This window comes from Pocillopora verrucosa, chromosome 14, assembly GCF_036669915.1.
Source record: "Pocillopora verrucosa isolate sample1 chromosome 14, ASM3666991v2, whole genome shotgun sequence".
Lineage (NCBI taxonomy): Eukaryota > Metazoa > Cnidaria > Anthozoa > Scleractinia > Pocilloporidae > Pocillopora > Pocillopora verrucosa.
The window spans coordinates 4,271,244-4,287,697 of NC_089325.1; the positions used below are offsets into that span (position 1 = coordinate 4,271,244).

At 40.0% G+C, this 16,454-nt stretch overlaps 2 protein-coding genes across 2 annotated transcripts; both read right to left on the reverse strand.

Moving 5' to 3' along the window:
- Window positions 1–367: 367 nt before the first annotated feature.
- LOC131795129 (monocarboxylate transporter 10) lies at window positions 368–5,813 on the reverse strand. The gene is made up of 5 exons (XM_059112701.2): window positions 5,520–5,813; window positions 3,645–3,870; window positions 2,867–3,438; window positions 1,744–2,116; window positions 368–1,111 (listed from the first exon to the last, which is right to left on the reverse strand). Exons 2-5 carry the CDS (start codon window positions 3,850–3,852, stop codon window positions 924–926), a joined length of 1,341 nt encoding a protein of 446 aa, XP_058968684.2. The 5' UTR covers window positions 3,853–3,870; window positions 5,520–5,813; the 3' UTR covers window positions 368–923.
- Window positions 5,814–7,362: 1,549 nt separating this feature from the next.
- LOC131795153 (monocarboxylate transporter 13-like) lies at window positions 7,363–10,843 on the reverse strand. Its single transcript, XM_059112725.2, has 4 exons — window positions 10,633–10,843; window positions 8,990–9,576; window positions 7,889–8,261; window positions 7,363–7,547 (listed from the first exon to the last, which is right to left on the reverse strand). The coding sequence occupies exons 1-4, from the start codon at window positions 10,841–10,843 to the stop codon at window positions 7,363–7,365; spliced, it is 1,356 nt and encodes a 451-aa protein (XP_058968708.2).
- Window positions 10,844–16,454: the final 5,611 nt, after the last annotated feature.

Here is a 16,454-nt window from a genome sequence, read left to right on the forward strand (position 1 = left end):
GGCATCATTCTCGGAGTTTTTGGATTTGCCGTTCTCATTTTCCTCAACCCCCTTTCATGACTTGAGTAGTCGCATTGCTTCCGGGCGTTATTTTGATTCACCATCAGTTTACCGATTTGTGTTGAACCTAACAATAAACTTTTAAATGATCCAGCGTTTGTAAACAAAATAGCGTTGAGGGGGGAGGGGATAGATAATTGAGCTCATTTTACTTTAAGATATGCGAAGCGTAAGAAGGAGTAATGAGAGGGGTTCAATATGTGTTCAAATTTCGTGACGTTGGCAGGGCTTTAGGAGTTTGAGGAGCATGCATCTTATCAAAAATGACGGGCCGATTGCCAATATGGCAAGTCAATTGGGAAGACTTTTAATTTATGGAGATTACGGCTTATTTTTGCTCTGGACGTGTTCCGTGGTATAACCCAGTGATCAAAACTTAACCCATCTACGATTCCCTCTAAATATCCTCTTCAATCTTAAGGTGGGAACGAATTTAATATCAAGTTTACTTTGCAACCCGATGCCTGCTCCAGCGAAATGAACAATAATGTTCTACAATCTGCATCTAATGAAGCGAATTAAAGCTGTTAAATACAAATCCATGAAAACAGCGTGAACACTTGAATACATGTGGTTTGCATATTTTTTACACATGCGTCGTCGTGGATTATGACCCGTCGTTTAAAAGTTAACCCTAAAACGAAAAGTTTCTATTCTTTTTCTTAAAATGATAAGAAATTACGGCAATTTTTTTTTTACTTTTACCATTATTTCAGGTACATTCTCTCTATTGTTTGTCTTTGCCAACAAAGGGTGGCAATGTAATCATGTTTCACAAGAAAAAGTTTCTTTCAATACCGTCATCATCATAATCCTCATCAAAGGTTTATTCTTTCCTTTGCCTGTTTTCTCCGCCATTTAACCTAAAGTGTGGTTATTCTTTCAGTTACTAAAAGTTCTTCCTTGTAAAATTGCACCTCTTTTTCTTCTTCAAAGTCAGCATGTTGCTTTACAAACGGCATCAGTGAGATGATTGACGCGCCTGTTATCAGCACCACACCCGAAGTGTAAAATGGGATAGTGTAGGAGCCAAGCTTGTCTGCCATTAGACCTAAACACAAAAAGTAATGCAAAATTAAGCCTTGTGCTCCCGATATTTTGGCAGTTTACAAACGATAGAGCACATTCTACTGAATGAATGTGAATTTAGAAACGATATTCGCAGTAATGAACACTTCTTATGTAGTAGTGAAAATAAATAATTTTAAGGCATTTATTCATCAATTCACGGGTTTATTACGAACTAACGTAATGACCAGCTCCCAGTTGGCTTGTTAGCTCAGTTAATAGGGCACTGCACCGATATCGCAAAGGTCATGGGTTCAAATCCTCTACAGCCCTAGATTTTTTTAGGCCTCATTTTCAGTACTGCTTAAGTAGTGTTCATTACTGGGAAGATCGCTTCCAAATTCATTTCTTAAACCGCATTCACATATATGATTTTCAGATATTTACCGCCGTGTAAAAGAAAAATTGAACTATATGAAACAGGTAATTAGAGGGGAAAAACTGTCAGAAAGAGTCTATTAGAACGCAAAGTGAAAACAATAATCCACTTAAAGGAAAAGAGAGGAAAAGAAAAATTATACATCAACCAATCAACGTTTAAACATTAATTCACTTGTGATTTATCGTCATACCCACGATAAGCAAAACAAATTTCTTAGAATCAGAGAAGCTCACCAGCCAATGGTGGTCCAATGGATATAGTAATGCCCATGAAGAAGTTCAAGTAGCCCCAAGCTTGATTGAATTGGCGTTGTTTGACGCATTTTAAAAGTAAGAGAGAGAATTGACCCATTGAAGATCCTTCCATGAGGCCGAGGACTGTAAAAATCGCTACCAAAGATCCATATGACGTTGCTAATGGAAGACATATGACACACAATCCGCTGATTGTCATACCTCCCTGGTACATATGGAACCTGTTGAAGTGACGAAACTCTCCAAGTTTGCAAAATAAATGACGACTGAAGAAGGACGTTGTCGCCAAATATATGAATAACATAGAAGCTCTGTCTCCAGAAATGTTCAGTTCTTGTTCGCAGTGCTTAATCTACGGAGAAATATGCAGTGGTTCACTCATTCCAAGTCCGATGGGTCGGTTTTAGTTTAAACGCAATAAGTGTTTAGCAGCAGGAGAGTTACAGCCACACAATAAATCGGGCGCGTCGCTTTCCCACTTTTCCAACGTGCACTTTTTGGTGGCTTGCGTTTCATGAAAATTTTATATTGATATTTGTGCAATAGAAATTTAATTTAATTAAATAATTGTCATTAACTTTTCAACGCATTTTCGACTTTATTTGCGCAACTACCTACGACAAGGTAATGATATGATGGCACGACTTGGATTGCGCATGGGACTACTAGTAAACAGCTCCACGCTTAACTTTGATAGGACTTCACTTGTACACACCCGAACTTCAACCTCTTTAATTGAAACTGGTTCTTTTAAAGATTTTTTTCACTCAGATGATTACACAATCACCAGTCTGGTGACCAACTGATATTTCTTTCTCTTTTTCTCTTATTCCTAGAAATTGTCATGTCCACTAGCTTTGAGAATCAACGGTAGTTTCATCAAAAAGGCTGTTGTTTTGATGATGAACGGCCAAATTTCAAGGACTGGCTAGAAACGCAATAAGTGTTTGGCAGCAGGAGAGTTAAAACCATTGAATAAGTTGGGCGCGTCGCTTTTCCACTTTTAAAAGTGGGAATGGTTGAAAAGTGGCCAAAATTTTCTTCTGTCCATTCATTACAGCTCGAGTATTAAAAACAATTAGTGGTGTATAATAATACTTACGATGTGTACGGCTGGAACAAAGAAGCTTATATTAACAACCATGAATGAAGACAACAGGACGAGAAAAGGACGATTTCCAAAGAGAGATGAATTTTCTTTCTCCTCTGCTTTTTCATCCGCAGCCATGCCACCCTTGTTATTCTCTGAGCGGTCCACTGGTACAAAAACAAGCGAACACAAACCGCATAGCAAATAGAAACCTGCAAACCCTTGTAGCGTGCCTTGCCATCCAATTGTATCCAGCAAGCCTTGGGTGACTTGAGTCATAACAAGCATGCCTATGGCTGTCGCGGACGTCATTATACCAACGGCCAAAGAGAGCCGTCTAACGAAGTAGTCCACGATGGCTACCATACAAGAGTTGTAAATCATCCTATGGCCAAAGCCTGACATGAGTCCATACGTCGGGTACATCATCCACAGTTTAGGAGACAAAGACGCCAGAGAAAATCCAATGACCCCTGTGAGGGCTCCCACCATGGCAGTGACCCTGTGGCTAAAGCGATCGCTGATCAGAGAACCCAGAGGACTTAAGACATAACCAAAAGCGAGGTTTAACGATCCAATCCAGGCTGAAAATGAATTTTATGTAGGTGCTTTTATGATCACATTGTGACTTTGAAATATGTAAAACTGCCGCAGAGGTAGGGTTCATGAATATATATATTCACCCCTTATATGCATTTCTAGGGGTCATGCATCTTCGGTTATCAGCTCATATGCCGAGTCACCTAATATTGAAATTAAAATTGTTGAATATTTTTTATGTTTCCATTACCTGTAGATTGCCTGGATGCTCCAAAGCTTTCCATCAGAGGAGGAAGGAGCAAGCCAAAGCTATAGCCGATCCCCGATACAATTATGACTAAAATGACTGAGGCCACGCACACTACCCACGACCAACAACTGTCCGGACGGCATGTAGGTTTTTTTTCTACTACCATCTGACTTTCTTGGCTGGAATCTTGAGCAGGTGAGTTCACCATGATTGTGTTTTCAATGTGCTTCAAAGAAATCATTCGTTTAGTTGATATATTTGATATAAACACAGAAACATTCTCGTTCACTGGTAAGAAGAAAGAGCTTAACTTGTCTAGGCAATTAAGCTTATTTTGGTGATTTCAGCTGAAGATTTTCTTCTCTGGTATTCTAGGTCGTTTTACCACTTGTCGAGTCAAGACGAGAAAATTTTCGGTAAAAAACAATTTTTGTCCAGGCCTATATCTTTAGGCTTCTCGGTAATCTAAGAAATCTGAAAATTTAAAGTTGCTTTCAGCTATTTGTTGGTCTTCGATCGATTCAATCTCACTGCTTAAAGTAAATCGAAAAAAACATCTCATTGCATGAAAGGAAAACTTCAATTAAAGTCTTTAGACAGGAATCGGGGTGTCTTGTTGTTGTAATTACTTAATTTCACTCAAAGAACTATTTAAGCTGTCGCACATGCATGTACATTGAATAAGGAGTAACTTTTTCCAGTGAATGCCACTGAATTTGGCACTTGCAAGTTACATGCGCTCAGCCTGGAGATGTTCTTATAGCCCCTTGAGTTCGTTTTTGCCACATAGGTTCATCCAACTATAGTCAAACCTGCATTTAGCGGTCGTGGTCACCTTTGACTAAGTCCCAACTACCGACAGCAACTCTAGCTTCTTGTGTGCTTTCCAAACCTCCTAAGTGCATCTAAAACTCGATAAACGTAGACTACGAGCAGTCCCTTCTTTTCGGCGAAGTCCATTGCGCGAGTTCGAAAAAAGCAAAAGCGGCTCAAGCTCCCTTCTCGAGAAAAAGCAAACGATTAACTCATGAAAGCGTCTCGAAGTCTTACAACAGGAGTAACAGTGATGGCAAAACAAGCTTAAAACGGCAGAAATTGCCAGATACCACGGCGGACACATAGGATGTGAGTAAGTTTATTTTTATTACGAATTATTTATAGTTGTAAATCGACCGTATTTCGCCCCCAATACTATTCCTTATAACGTTTTCAAATTAACACTGAGTCACACAACGCGTGACGCTTTCATGAATTAATTTCTCGAGAAGTGAGCTTGGGCTGCCTGTGAAAAAGGCAGCGAAAAAATTTTTGTACGTGCGCCGCGAGAGCTTTAAGAAACAAAGAGCTTTGATTGCGGTTGTGCTATCGCGTGCTGGTCACGCGCCTGTGTGGAAAGAGGTTGCGTCTGCCAATATTTGCCAAACATAGCTCCACGTATCAAAAATAAAATTTAAAAAAAACTGCAACAACCAAACAAACAACAACGAAAAAAAAAGGAATGGTGAGCACATTAGAGTTGTTCCTCAAAATTCTCCTCCCAATAGTGTTCGTCAGATTGTCCCTTATCACAGAGTATCCATGCACGTGTCACAGCACGTGCATGAAGTTTCTACATCGCAATAGGCCATTTCGGAATTCCAATATTAGTACTTTTCTTTCTGAATGAAACCAGGAGTTGAATATTTCTTGTGAGTTAAGTACTACGATCAGAACTCCCTTGAAAGGAAACTATGTCATTCGAACATTATCGCTACAAAAGGAGAAATTGAAATGTTGTTTCCTAAGGTCATCGACAAGGAGAGGAAAATTCAAAGGTCTTGATGATCGCTTACGTAATACGAATCTCTGGTGTAACAAACAAGTTATATGACATACCTCAGTTTCTATCGCTTTCCACCCTCAGAATGAACTATTAATAATTTACATCGACTCGGAAATGAAAATTAATCTCGCTGCAGAGATTGATGATCGTTGAAGTTCACAGGATGATCTAGCCTTTGAAGCGAACAACAACACTGTCATCAATGTGTTTTCCAGACGCTTCTTCAGTGTCCTGGGTCTGGTTATATCTTCCGTTCGAGTTCATATTGCAAAGTAGAGACAACTCTCCTTGACAACCTACAATGTCAACACAGGCAGAAATCGCATTGGTGACGCACGGAATTGTAAACTGATAGACTGAAACCAACAGAAATTAAAACGAGAAAAAGAAAATGAAGTTCTCAGCAAACAGTGGATTTTCGTAGCTAGCATTTAATAATTTGCTTTTTTCCTTGCCTATTTGCCTATTGTTTTGGTGTTGGCTTTCGTTTTTGTCACAGTCCAAGGTCAGATGCTGGTCGGAAGTACTTTAGGCCATCTGCAGCGATAGTCGTTTTCAATACAATGTAGCGAAGAAAAGCCATAATTTAAAATGCAAATCCGTGAAAAAACAAAGAAAAAAGTAAGAAGCGCAATGCGTTACGAGACGACACACTTTTTGGTGGAACATGTCCACAACCATAGCGTGTCTATGAATTAATCCTTTCCTATCAGAGCAAATTTCTTTTGAATTGTGTTTTGTCATAGGTAAGACAAAATACAAAATATAAAATTTGTCAAGTGGCCCCCATCAGCGAAATCTGTCCCAATTTTTAAGCTTTGTTAAGGGCTTCGTTTTATTGTTAGATTTTGACTAGTTTCCATTTACAGAATTTATTTCTAAGATTGTGTCAGTATTTATTGTGTGATTGTCTTATCTTTTATCTGCTTGTTCTTTTTTACGTTTATTTATGGCATGTTTTCAGGGAAAATGCATTAACTTCGCTAATGGATTTCCGTTTGTAAATGGCTCCTCTAGAAAAGTCGATGGATCATCATATTTCAGCCACGTTGCTGTATTTTTTGGTTGAGCTAATTCAAAAATGAAAGCAAAGATTTTGTTTAACAAATAGCGAAGCCTTGAATATGCTCTAAGCACGCAAGAAGAAGCTAGAGCACGAAAGAAGTGTAGGAAGAAACATGAGACGTATCGAGTACTTCTCCCCACTTCTTGAATTGTGGTAACAAAACACGCATTTTTTTTTAACATGGCAATCGGAAATCAAACTACTCAAGGTGTATGAAAAAGTCGGACATGATACAATTTGGCAGATGGCGTGACAGCTTTAGCTCAGCTCTAAGCTTTGTACTCTCTTTAAGCTAAGCTTTACGGGCCCGTTAAGTAACCGGGACTTTCGAGAAACGGGCCCCCACCAGTGGGCCCCGTTTCTCGAAAGTTCCGTTAACTTATCGGTCGGGCCCAAAGCTACATTTTAAAATCAAAATTCAAAAATAGAAAGGCATATGGTTATGGCACCCTAACCAGTCCATTTTGTTTGTTCAGCTGATAGTTTTATTGCATAATTTTCAAAACATTCTAAACCCCATCTTGAATGAAAACAGAACAGTTTTGCGGGCCCGTTAAGTTACCAGGTCCTTTGAGAAACGGGCCCCCAATGGGTCGATCGACGCGCCTGACTGAACGCCTGGAACAGGCTGGCATTTACTTTCTTTTTGTTTCACTTGCAGTTACTATCAGTTGATTTCTAATAGTATATTTCGTCGAGAAATTAGCGCAATCTTCAAACGCATGTTCTAAGTTTGCTCTTGGCAACAAAAATGATTTGAAAAAGTTCTAGGTTGTTCTTTCCATGGTCTCACGATGGATTCATTGCTCGAACCTATACCTAGACCATTTCTAAACGACTGTAAGCTTTTCTGTAACCAAAAGTTCTTCGTCAATGGATGCTTGTGTTTCGGCCTCTTCTGGTAATCCTCTTTTAACGCAAGTCATCAATGAAGTGACCGACGCCCCTGCGATTTGTATTGCTCCTGCCGTGTAAAATGGGGTGATGTACGAGCCGAGCTCGTCTGCCATCAGACCTGTTAGAAATGAGCAGATACATTGAGATAAAACAAATTTAAAAGTTCTGAGAATGCAGTTCATGCGCAAGCTTGGTTTATGCATGCATGATCTTGTTCTCAACCGTGATGAAATTAAAAAACATTGCAGCAATAATCATTGTCAAATTCTTGCGAAAAAATTTTCATGGCTGTTCTGACGTGGTGTTTCATCTTGGTCAAAAGACTTATCAGATTCATTTCGGAATTTTCAGTTCGGAATGCCCCTATCTCGAAGGTAAAACAAGCTAGGACTCCTGAAGTAAGTTTGACTTTCTATCAGTCAGGCAAACAAATATTAAAGCCAGAACAATGGAGCTCACCAGCTAAGGGAGAACCGAGGCCAACGCTTAAACCGGAAAAGAGCATCATATATCCCCAAGCTCGGTTGACTTGGCGTCGTCCTGTGCATTCCAAAAGCAGCAAGGCATATTGGCCATTCATTGCTCCATCCATCAGTCCAAAAACTGTAAATATCGCTGCAATCGATCCAAACGATCTTGCCAATGGTAAGCAAAGTACACACAGCCCACTTATAGTCATACCCCCTTGATACAGATGGAATCTGTTCAGATACTTTAAGTCTCCCAACTTGCAAAATAGATGGCGGCTTATGAAGGACGTTATTCCCATGTAGGTATACAGCATGGAGGCTTTGTTTCCAGGTATACGAAGCTCTTGTTTGCAATGCTTTACCTGAAGTCATAACAAAGGAGAAGGAAAAGATGCAAAAGACGTTGGGAACACAGATTCACGAGATATTCACCAGTCGCATTATCGGGATCGCGCTTCGTGCGGGAATAATGAGTTGGACTGAAGACTTTTTTTTAAAAAAAATCGATTACGGACTTAAAAAATTGCAAAGGAAACTACAATGAGCTCGAGTACTCAGTTCAAGTTTCAGGTTGCGCCGCCCCGTGGGTTAAAAACTGACCATTTGATCTCTAGACATTTGGTTTTTAACGAACGAATATTCCCATATTTGACTGCCTTAATTTATTTCCTCTTTCCTCTCTTTACCTTTTTGCTTTAAGATGTCGAGATGTTGCAAGTAGAATAACCTTCTCGGTCTCTCATACGAGCGAAAGGACCAATGTGACAAGCTTTCAATTCATGATTTTTCGACTACTATAGCAATTTTCAACTGATATTTGATAATAAGCACATTGTTTATGCTATGCTACAATATATTGTTGGTTCAGTAAACTCCCGCCAACCTCTCAACCAATCAGATGCAAAACTCGTAGCAGTCGGTCACTTGTCACCTTGCCTGCGTTTTCCCGCGCTCAGGTAATTTCCTTTCTGTTACCTCGTACTGAGTATTAATTTGTAACTGGGATTAGTTTGGTTTAGGTTTTTAACAACGGTCAGCCGAAGAGTGACATAAAAAATTTTTTCAACTTAAAAAGGAGACGCGTACTTACTATGTGCATGATTGGTACGAAATAGCTGAAATGAACCACAGATAGTGACGTTGATATGATTACAAATGGATAGTTCTCGAGAAGCGAGCTTCGTTGACTTGCTGCTTCTTTCTTCCTCGACTTGCGAGTCGTAAATTCGCTGTCAGAGATTTCGTCGAGGCCATTATCGAGGGGTGCAAAGACAGTTGCACACAAGCCACAAATCAAATTTAGCAAACCGAACACTTTTATTGTCCATTGCCATCCCCACTTGTCTAATACAAACTGCGTGACCAGGGTGGTCACGAACATTCCAATGGCCGGTGCCGACGAAACAATACCGACAGCCACCGAGCGCCATTTGACAAAATGGAGAAGAACCATCAAGTAACAGGAGTTGTAAACCATCACATGCCCAATGCCTGATAAAACACCAAACGTTAGGTACATCATCCAAAGTTTTGAGGAAAACGAGGCAAGAAAGAACCCGACTACCCCGAGAAACGAACCCATGACGGCGGTGAACCTGTGACCAAAACGATCGCTGATGAAGCAACCTGCGGGGCTGAAGATGCAACCGCTCGCCATGTACAAAGAACCGATCCAAGCTGGAGAGAAAATTAAATTGTGGATAGCATTCTAAAACTTCGAATTAAAAATTTGCCAACTCGCCATATAGTGCTTTTAATACATTTTAAGAGTTATTATCAAGTATCTTTTGGAATGTGTTTCATTTTTTAATTGTCTTTGGCGTTGAAGGTGATTCACATATACTATGACTAGACTATACGATCCAATAGGGAGATGTTTCGGCGAGGTGACTCGCTCATAAACCAAATTATTATTGTTCTTGGGGACTAAATAAAGACAAAGACCACCAGAGTAACGAAAATGAAACAAATAAACAAATAATGAAATAAAGAAGCCAGCATAGCCATGAGAGTGAACCTTAAGTTCAATTTTAAGAAATCCGTTCGCAAGGAATTTGACGCTTGTTTCGGCGATAATGTCGAAAGGCAGACATGCCAGCATGGGGGCAAATTTTATTAGAGGGCTACGGAGCACAGGCTTGTATATATATAGAGGTGAGACAAATACTTCGATAGGGTAAGTTTTTTCTTCTTCCCAAACCGAAATAATTTTCGACTCCGAATATTATAGTTCTAGTTTTCTGATTGGTTCACTCGATTCTAGTTATCAGCTCATATTCCAAGTCACCCTCTATGGAAATGCACTACGCCAACTGTTGCGATGCTGAAAAAGAGCCCCAAATATCCAAGCGTTCAGGATTTAATAAAAATTTGATAATAAAACAATCATTCCATTCGCGCTTGTTGATACGAGATTAGTTGTACTCAGTTCGGCGCTACGCACCTCGTTGGCCATTTACCATCTCATATCCAACGCCTACTAATGGAATACTGATGAATTACGCCAAATCACCCTCACGGTTTATGGTGAGACGGTGTGAAACTCGGAATGTAAATTACTCGGTACGTACTGAATAGAACACACCAGATCTAAGAAAATAACAATGCTCCTTAGATAGAAAGAAAACTTCGTCCAGAACTGCTCTCAGGGCTGCAAGGAAGACGAGCTTTAATTCAACAACGAATTCTACGTCTTTGAATAAAAAAAGAGCGAGGTTTTGTAAGTCATTTTACCTATGGCTTGTCGCGTTTCCTCAAAGCTCTCCGTCAAAGGGGGGAGCAATAACCCAAAGCTGTACGATATAGCAGCAGTGATGGCTATCGACATCGTTGATGCAGCACACACCACCCAAGACAAGCAGCTGTCCGGCTGACATTTGGATTCGCATCCTTTGAAGGTTCCCGCAGCCTGATCGTTTGAATCTTCGGTGAATATTTTGCTCATCGTCCTAGAGATAACTCAAACCTCAATGTGTTGAATATAGAGTGGTATTCATTTGAGCAGCTAGAGTAATCTGCGTTATTTTCATAATTGCCCGCCACCACGTGCGTTATCTCTACAATCTGCGTTAGTGTTGCCTCACTTCACTATGTGATTGGTCCATAAACTTCGCACCATTCCCCCAGCCATTCAGATACAAAGCAATAAAGCTAACTGCAACCTGTTTTCACCCTCAAGTGAGTATAAGATCGCTAAAACATATATTTACTTTGAGATCTCATGGGCTCCTTGTGGTTACTTTGTTTTATTTATAACAGTCAATCACAAAATGCCCCTGCTGTTAGCTAACTTTCACTCGATTTTCCAAGTGATCTCCATCTCAGTGCGTCAAGTGTGTTTGGACTAGATGAAGATTTAGCTTCCACACCAAAACAATAGCGCGTGGTGGCGAACAATTATAAAGATAACAAAACTTGAGCAACATCTGAGTAGAAATGAGGGATCCACATTATTTTAAGTGCAGTTAGCAGATGTCTATAGCTCCAGAACTGAGAGGAGGGTCAATCCCTACAAATACGTCCTAAGTGCATCTCATGGGCCATGATATAGTAAGTACTATAGACAAGAGTGAGAGAGGATCAGTTTAATACAATGTTATCATCGACTACAATTCAAGGCCAAGGACTTGAGACGTGTTTTGATTTTAGCAACCTAATAAAAAGATGTTTAGACGCAAAAGATAGACTTCGACCCGAAGCCATGTTATGAACTACCTTACTTCGTGAGTTTTAAACGCTTTAGATCTTAGACTTTTTAAAGCTGTTCATTTTTCTTTTAGTTTCCCAAAACAATACTTATCACCGTATTATTGCAATTTCATATCTTCCTGTATTTATCTCGTATCCTCAGAAACTAGTTTGTTTTTCGAGTGTGAAAGAAAATGGCTTTTAATATATGTCGGTTTAAATGGTGGCCCACAGTACAAGGAGGAGTTTGAATTCTGAGGCAAATCAATCACCAGAAGGATATGGTTATTACTACGTTGTCAGGCAGAACAGTGTAAAAGAAGCAAAACAACAACAACGACAAAAAAAGTTTTGTCACTACGTGTATGAGTTTAAGACAATTTATTTGCAATTGGTTAACAAGAAAAGAAGCGTTCAAATGTATCTCTGTGATTGTTAAAACGCACAACTCTGCAGATCCTTTGTAGAAGTCAGTGATTTCGTTCATCTTCAGACATTAACTAGAGATACTTATCGACCGGTAATTATTTCCGCCTGAGGATAACGGAGGATTTGGATTGTGTCGCGATAACATTAATCTAGCCCACCCCTCCCCCCTCATTGGCAATTAATTTACTGGCGATTCCCTATAGTCCCCTCTTCAAACTCTGCTGGCGAAGACTTATCCCTCCTCCGTTCCCAGTGTAAAACATGTGATCCCCCCCCCCCCCAAGTTATCCACTTCTCAGCAGATTAATAAACAATAACTAGTACCTTGAGCAAGGAAGCCAGCGCCATTGAAATATTTCTGTGGGTAGTCTCCGGAACGGACCGGACCAGACCGGTTTGAAATTCTCGTAACTTGAGACTCGCGACGATACATGTTTATCACGAATCTTACCTCACCCTTTCCACCATCATGTCATTTATTTTTACCTCTCAGATCAAAATTTGCCAGCAACGGCACTGCTGGATTGAAGTCATTCAAAAGGAAATTATCCCTCAAGAATTTGGACTTTCAGTTGTGGAGAAAGTCTCTGTTCTTTAACTCGTTAGCAGAAGTAAAGTATTCCAAGTCAGTGCATGCAAAAATTTACTACTAATGAGAGGGAGCATTATGATACAACATAGTCCAAGAGGGGGATCAGCTAAATTTTGTTGTGATACAAACAAAATCTTCCGCACAAAACAAATAAGACGTAAACAAGCGAAAATAAAAATAATTAAAAACAGCAATTTAAAAAGTCATTATGAATTACAGTTCAAGATTTCAGGTAAGACGGAATACGTACATAACTGTTTCTTTGGCTTATTAACCTGCCGCTGCTTGAGTAATGAGTTTAACACAGCATGAAATCGCAAATTTACGCATCTTTAACTCTTGCGTAAAGAAACGTAAATATAAAGCCTCTTCTTTAGGGACAAGTTCCACGTTCCCTAAAGATGCGTAATTGCAGAGAAAGCGTAAAGACTGCGTAGAGGATATTAATTGTTCATAAAGGATAAGGATCAAGATGGATATAATTAACCAATTTATATTTGGAGAAATACTCAAAGAAGTGAAATAATTATGGCTCATACATCTTCAGTAGAATTATCAAGGTATTTTGACCAGTTTCGCTTTTGACACTTTACGCGTCTTTAATATTCTTTACGCATCTTTACTCACTGTTCTTTACGAAACTTTAAGATTCTTTAACATTCTTTACGCAAAATCAATCTTTACGCGCCGTTAATTCTCTTTACGAATCTTTAGTGTTCCTCAACGACCTTTAACGTTTTCTTTACACAACCAGTCTTAACGTGCTTTTAATTCTCTTTCCGCATCTGTATTCTGTCTTTTACAACGGTTCTAAACTTTCTGTTCGCATGAATATGTTTAAACTACCTTTTTTTTAACGCGCTTTGAAACTCATGATCAGGGAGTTGTCGTGATGAGACAATCATGTTTTTTTCCATATAATGGACCCTGCAATGACGTGTGGAAGCGTGATGCTCTAGCGTTTGTAATAGTAAGCTTGTCGAACTTTAAGATCCGACTGTCGACGTTCTAGCATTGTTTTAGTCCTCGGGACGTTTGATGAAGAGTCCCTGGGGACGAAAATACATAGAAACGAGGCTGCCGCAGATCGGAGGGAGAGTATAACAGGTAATTTAGTGAAGATTTAGATATATGAAAATTCACATATTTGCACTGCGGTGGAAAGATGAAATTAGAAGATCCTCGCAGCAAAGAACACTACTGAAACTAGTAGTTGTAAGTAGGACCTGAAAAAAATTTCAGGCCCGTACGGGATTTGAACCCATGACCTCTGCGATACCGGTGCAGCGCTCTACCAATTGAGCTAACAAGCCAACTGGGAGCTGGTCAATGAATTGGGTACAAATAAACATCCGAGTGAATGAAGATTTAGATATATGAAAATTCACATATTTGCACTGCGGTGGAAAGATGAAATTAGAAGATCCTCGCAGCAAAGAACACTACTGAAACTAGTAGTTGTAAGTAGGACCTGAAAAAAATTTCAGGCCCGTACGGGATTTGAACCCATGACCTCTGCGATACCGGTGCAGCGCTCTACCAATTGAGCTAACAAGCCAACTGCGCTGCACCGGTATCGCAGAGGTCATGGGTTCAAATCCCGTACGGGCCTGAAATTTTTTTTCAGGTCCTACTTACAACTACTAGTTTCAGTAGTGTTCTTTGCTGCGAGGATCTTCTAATTTCATCTTTCCACCGCAGTGCAAATATGTGAATTTTCATATATCTAAATCTTCATTCACTCGGATGTTTATTTGTACCCAATTCATTGACCAGCTCCCAGTTGGCTTGTTAGCTCAATTGGTAGAGCGCTGCACCGGTATCGCAGAGGTCATGGGTTCAAATCCCGTACGGGCCTGAAATTTTTTTTCAGGTCCTACTTACAACTACTAGTTTCAGTAGTGTTCTTTGCTGCGAGGATCTTCTAATTTCATCTTTCCACCGCAGTGCAAATATGTGAATTTTCATATATCTAAATCTTCATTCACTCGGATGTTTATTTGTACCCAATTCATTGACCAGCTCCCAGTTGGCTTGTTAGCTCAATTGGTAGAGCGCTGCACCGGTATCGCAGAGGTCATGGGTTCAAATCCCGTACGGGCCTGAAATTTTTTTCAGGTCCTACTTACAACTACTAGTTTCAGTAGTGTTCTTTGCTGCGAGGATCTTCTAATTTCATCTTTCCACCGCAGTGCAAATATGTGAATTTTCATATATCTAAATCTTCATTCACTCGGATGTTTATTTGTACCCAATTCATTGACCAGCTCCCAGTTGGCTTGTTAGCTCAATTGGTAGAGCGCTGCACCGGTATCGCAGAGGTCATGGGTTCAAATCCCGTACGGGCCTGAAATTTTTTTCAGGTCCTACTTACAACTACTAGTTTCAGTAGTGTTCTTTGCTGCGAGGATCTTCTAATTTCATCTTTCCACCGCAGTGCAAATATGTGAATTTTCATATATCTAAATCTTCATTCACTCGGATGTTTATTTGTACCCAATTCATTTACCAGCTCCCAGTTGGCTTGTTAGCTCAATTGGTAGAGCGCTGCACCGGTATCGCAGAGGTCATGGGTTCAAATCCCGTACGGGCCTGAAATTTTTTTCAGGTCCTACTTACAACTACTAGTTTCAGTAGTGTTCTTTGCTGCGAGGATCTTCTAATTTCATCTTTCCACCGCAGTGCAAATATGTGAATTTTCATATATCTAAATCTTCATTCACTCGGATGTTTATTTGTACCCAATTCATTTACCAGCTCCCAGTTGGCTTGTTAGCTCAATTGGTAGAGCGCTGCACCGGTATCGCAGAGGTCATGGGTTCAAATCCCGTACGGGCCTGAAAATTTTTTTCAGGTCCTACTTACAACTACTAGTTTCAGTAGTGTTCTTTGCTGCGAGGATCTTCTAATTTCATCTTTCCACCGCAGTGCAAATATGTGAATTTTCATATATCTAAATCTTCATTCACTCGGATGTTTATTTGTACCCAATTCATTGACCAGCTCCCAGTTGGCTTGTTAGCTCAATTGGTAGAGCGCTGCACCGGTATCGCAGAGGTCATGGGTTCAAATCCCGTACGGGCCTGAAATTTTTTTCAGGTCCTACTTACAACTACTAGTTTCAGTAGTGTTCTTTGCTGCGAGGATCTTCTAATTTCATCTTTCCACCGCAGTGCAAATATGTGAATTTTCATATATCTAAATCTTCATTCACTCGGATGTTTATTTGTACCCAATTCATTGACCAGCTCCCAGTTGGCTTGTTAGCTCAATTGGTAGAGCGCTGCACCGGTATCGCAGAGGTCATGGGTTCAAATCCCGTACGGGCCTGAAATTTTTTTCAGGTCCTACTTACAACTACTAGTTTCAGTAGTGTTCTTTGCTGCGAGGATCTTCTAATTTCATCTTTCCACCGCAGTGCAAATATGTGAATTTTCATATATCTAAATCTTCATTCACTCGGATGTTTATTTGTACCCAATTCATTGACCAGCTCCCAGTTGGCTTGTTAGCTCAATTGGTAGAGCGCTGCACCGGTATCGCAGAGGTCATGGGTTCAAATCCCGTACGGGCCTGAAATTTTTTTCAGGTCCTACTTACAACTACTAGTTTCAGTAGTGTTCTTTGCTGCGAGGATCTTCTAATTTCATCTTTCCACCGCAGTGCAAATATGTGAATTTTCATATATCTAAATCTTCATTCACTCGGATGTTTATTTGTACCCAATTCATTGACCAGCTCCCAGTTGGCTTGTTAGCTCAATTGGTAGAGCGCTGCACCGGTATCGCAGAGGTCATGGGTTCAAATCCCGTACGGGCCTGAAATTTTTTTCAGGTCCTACTTACAA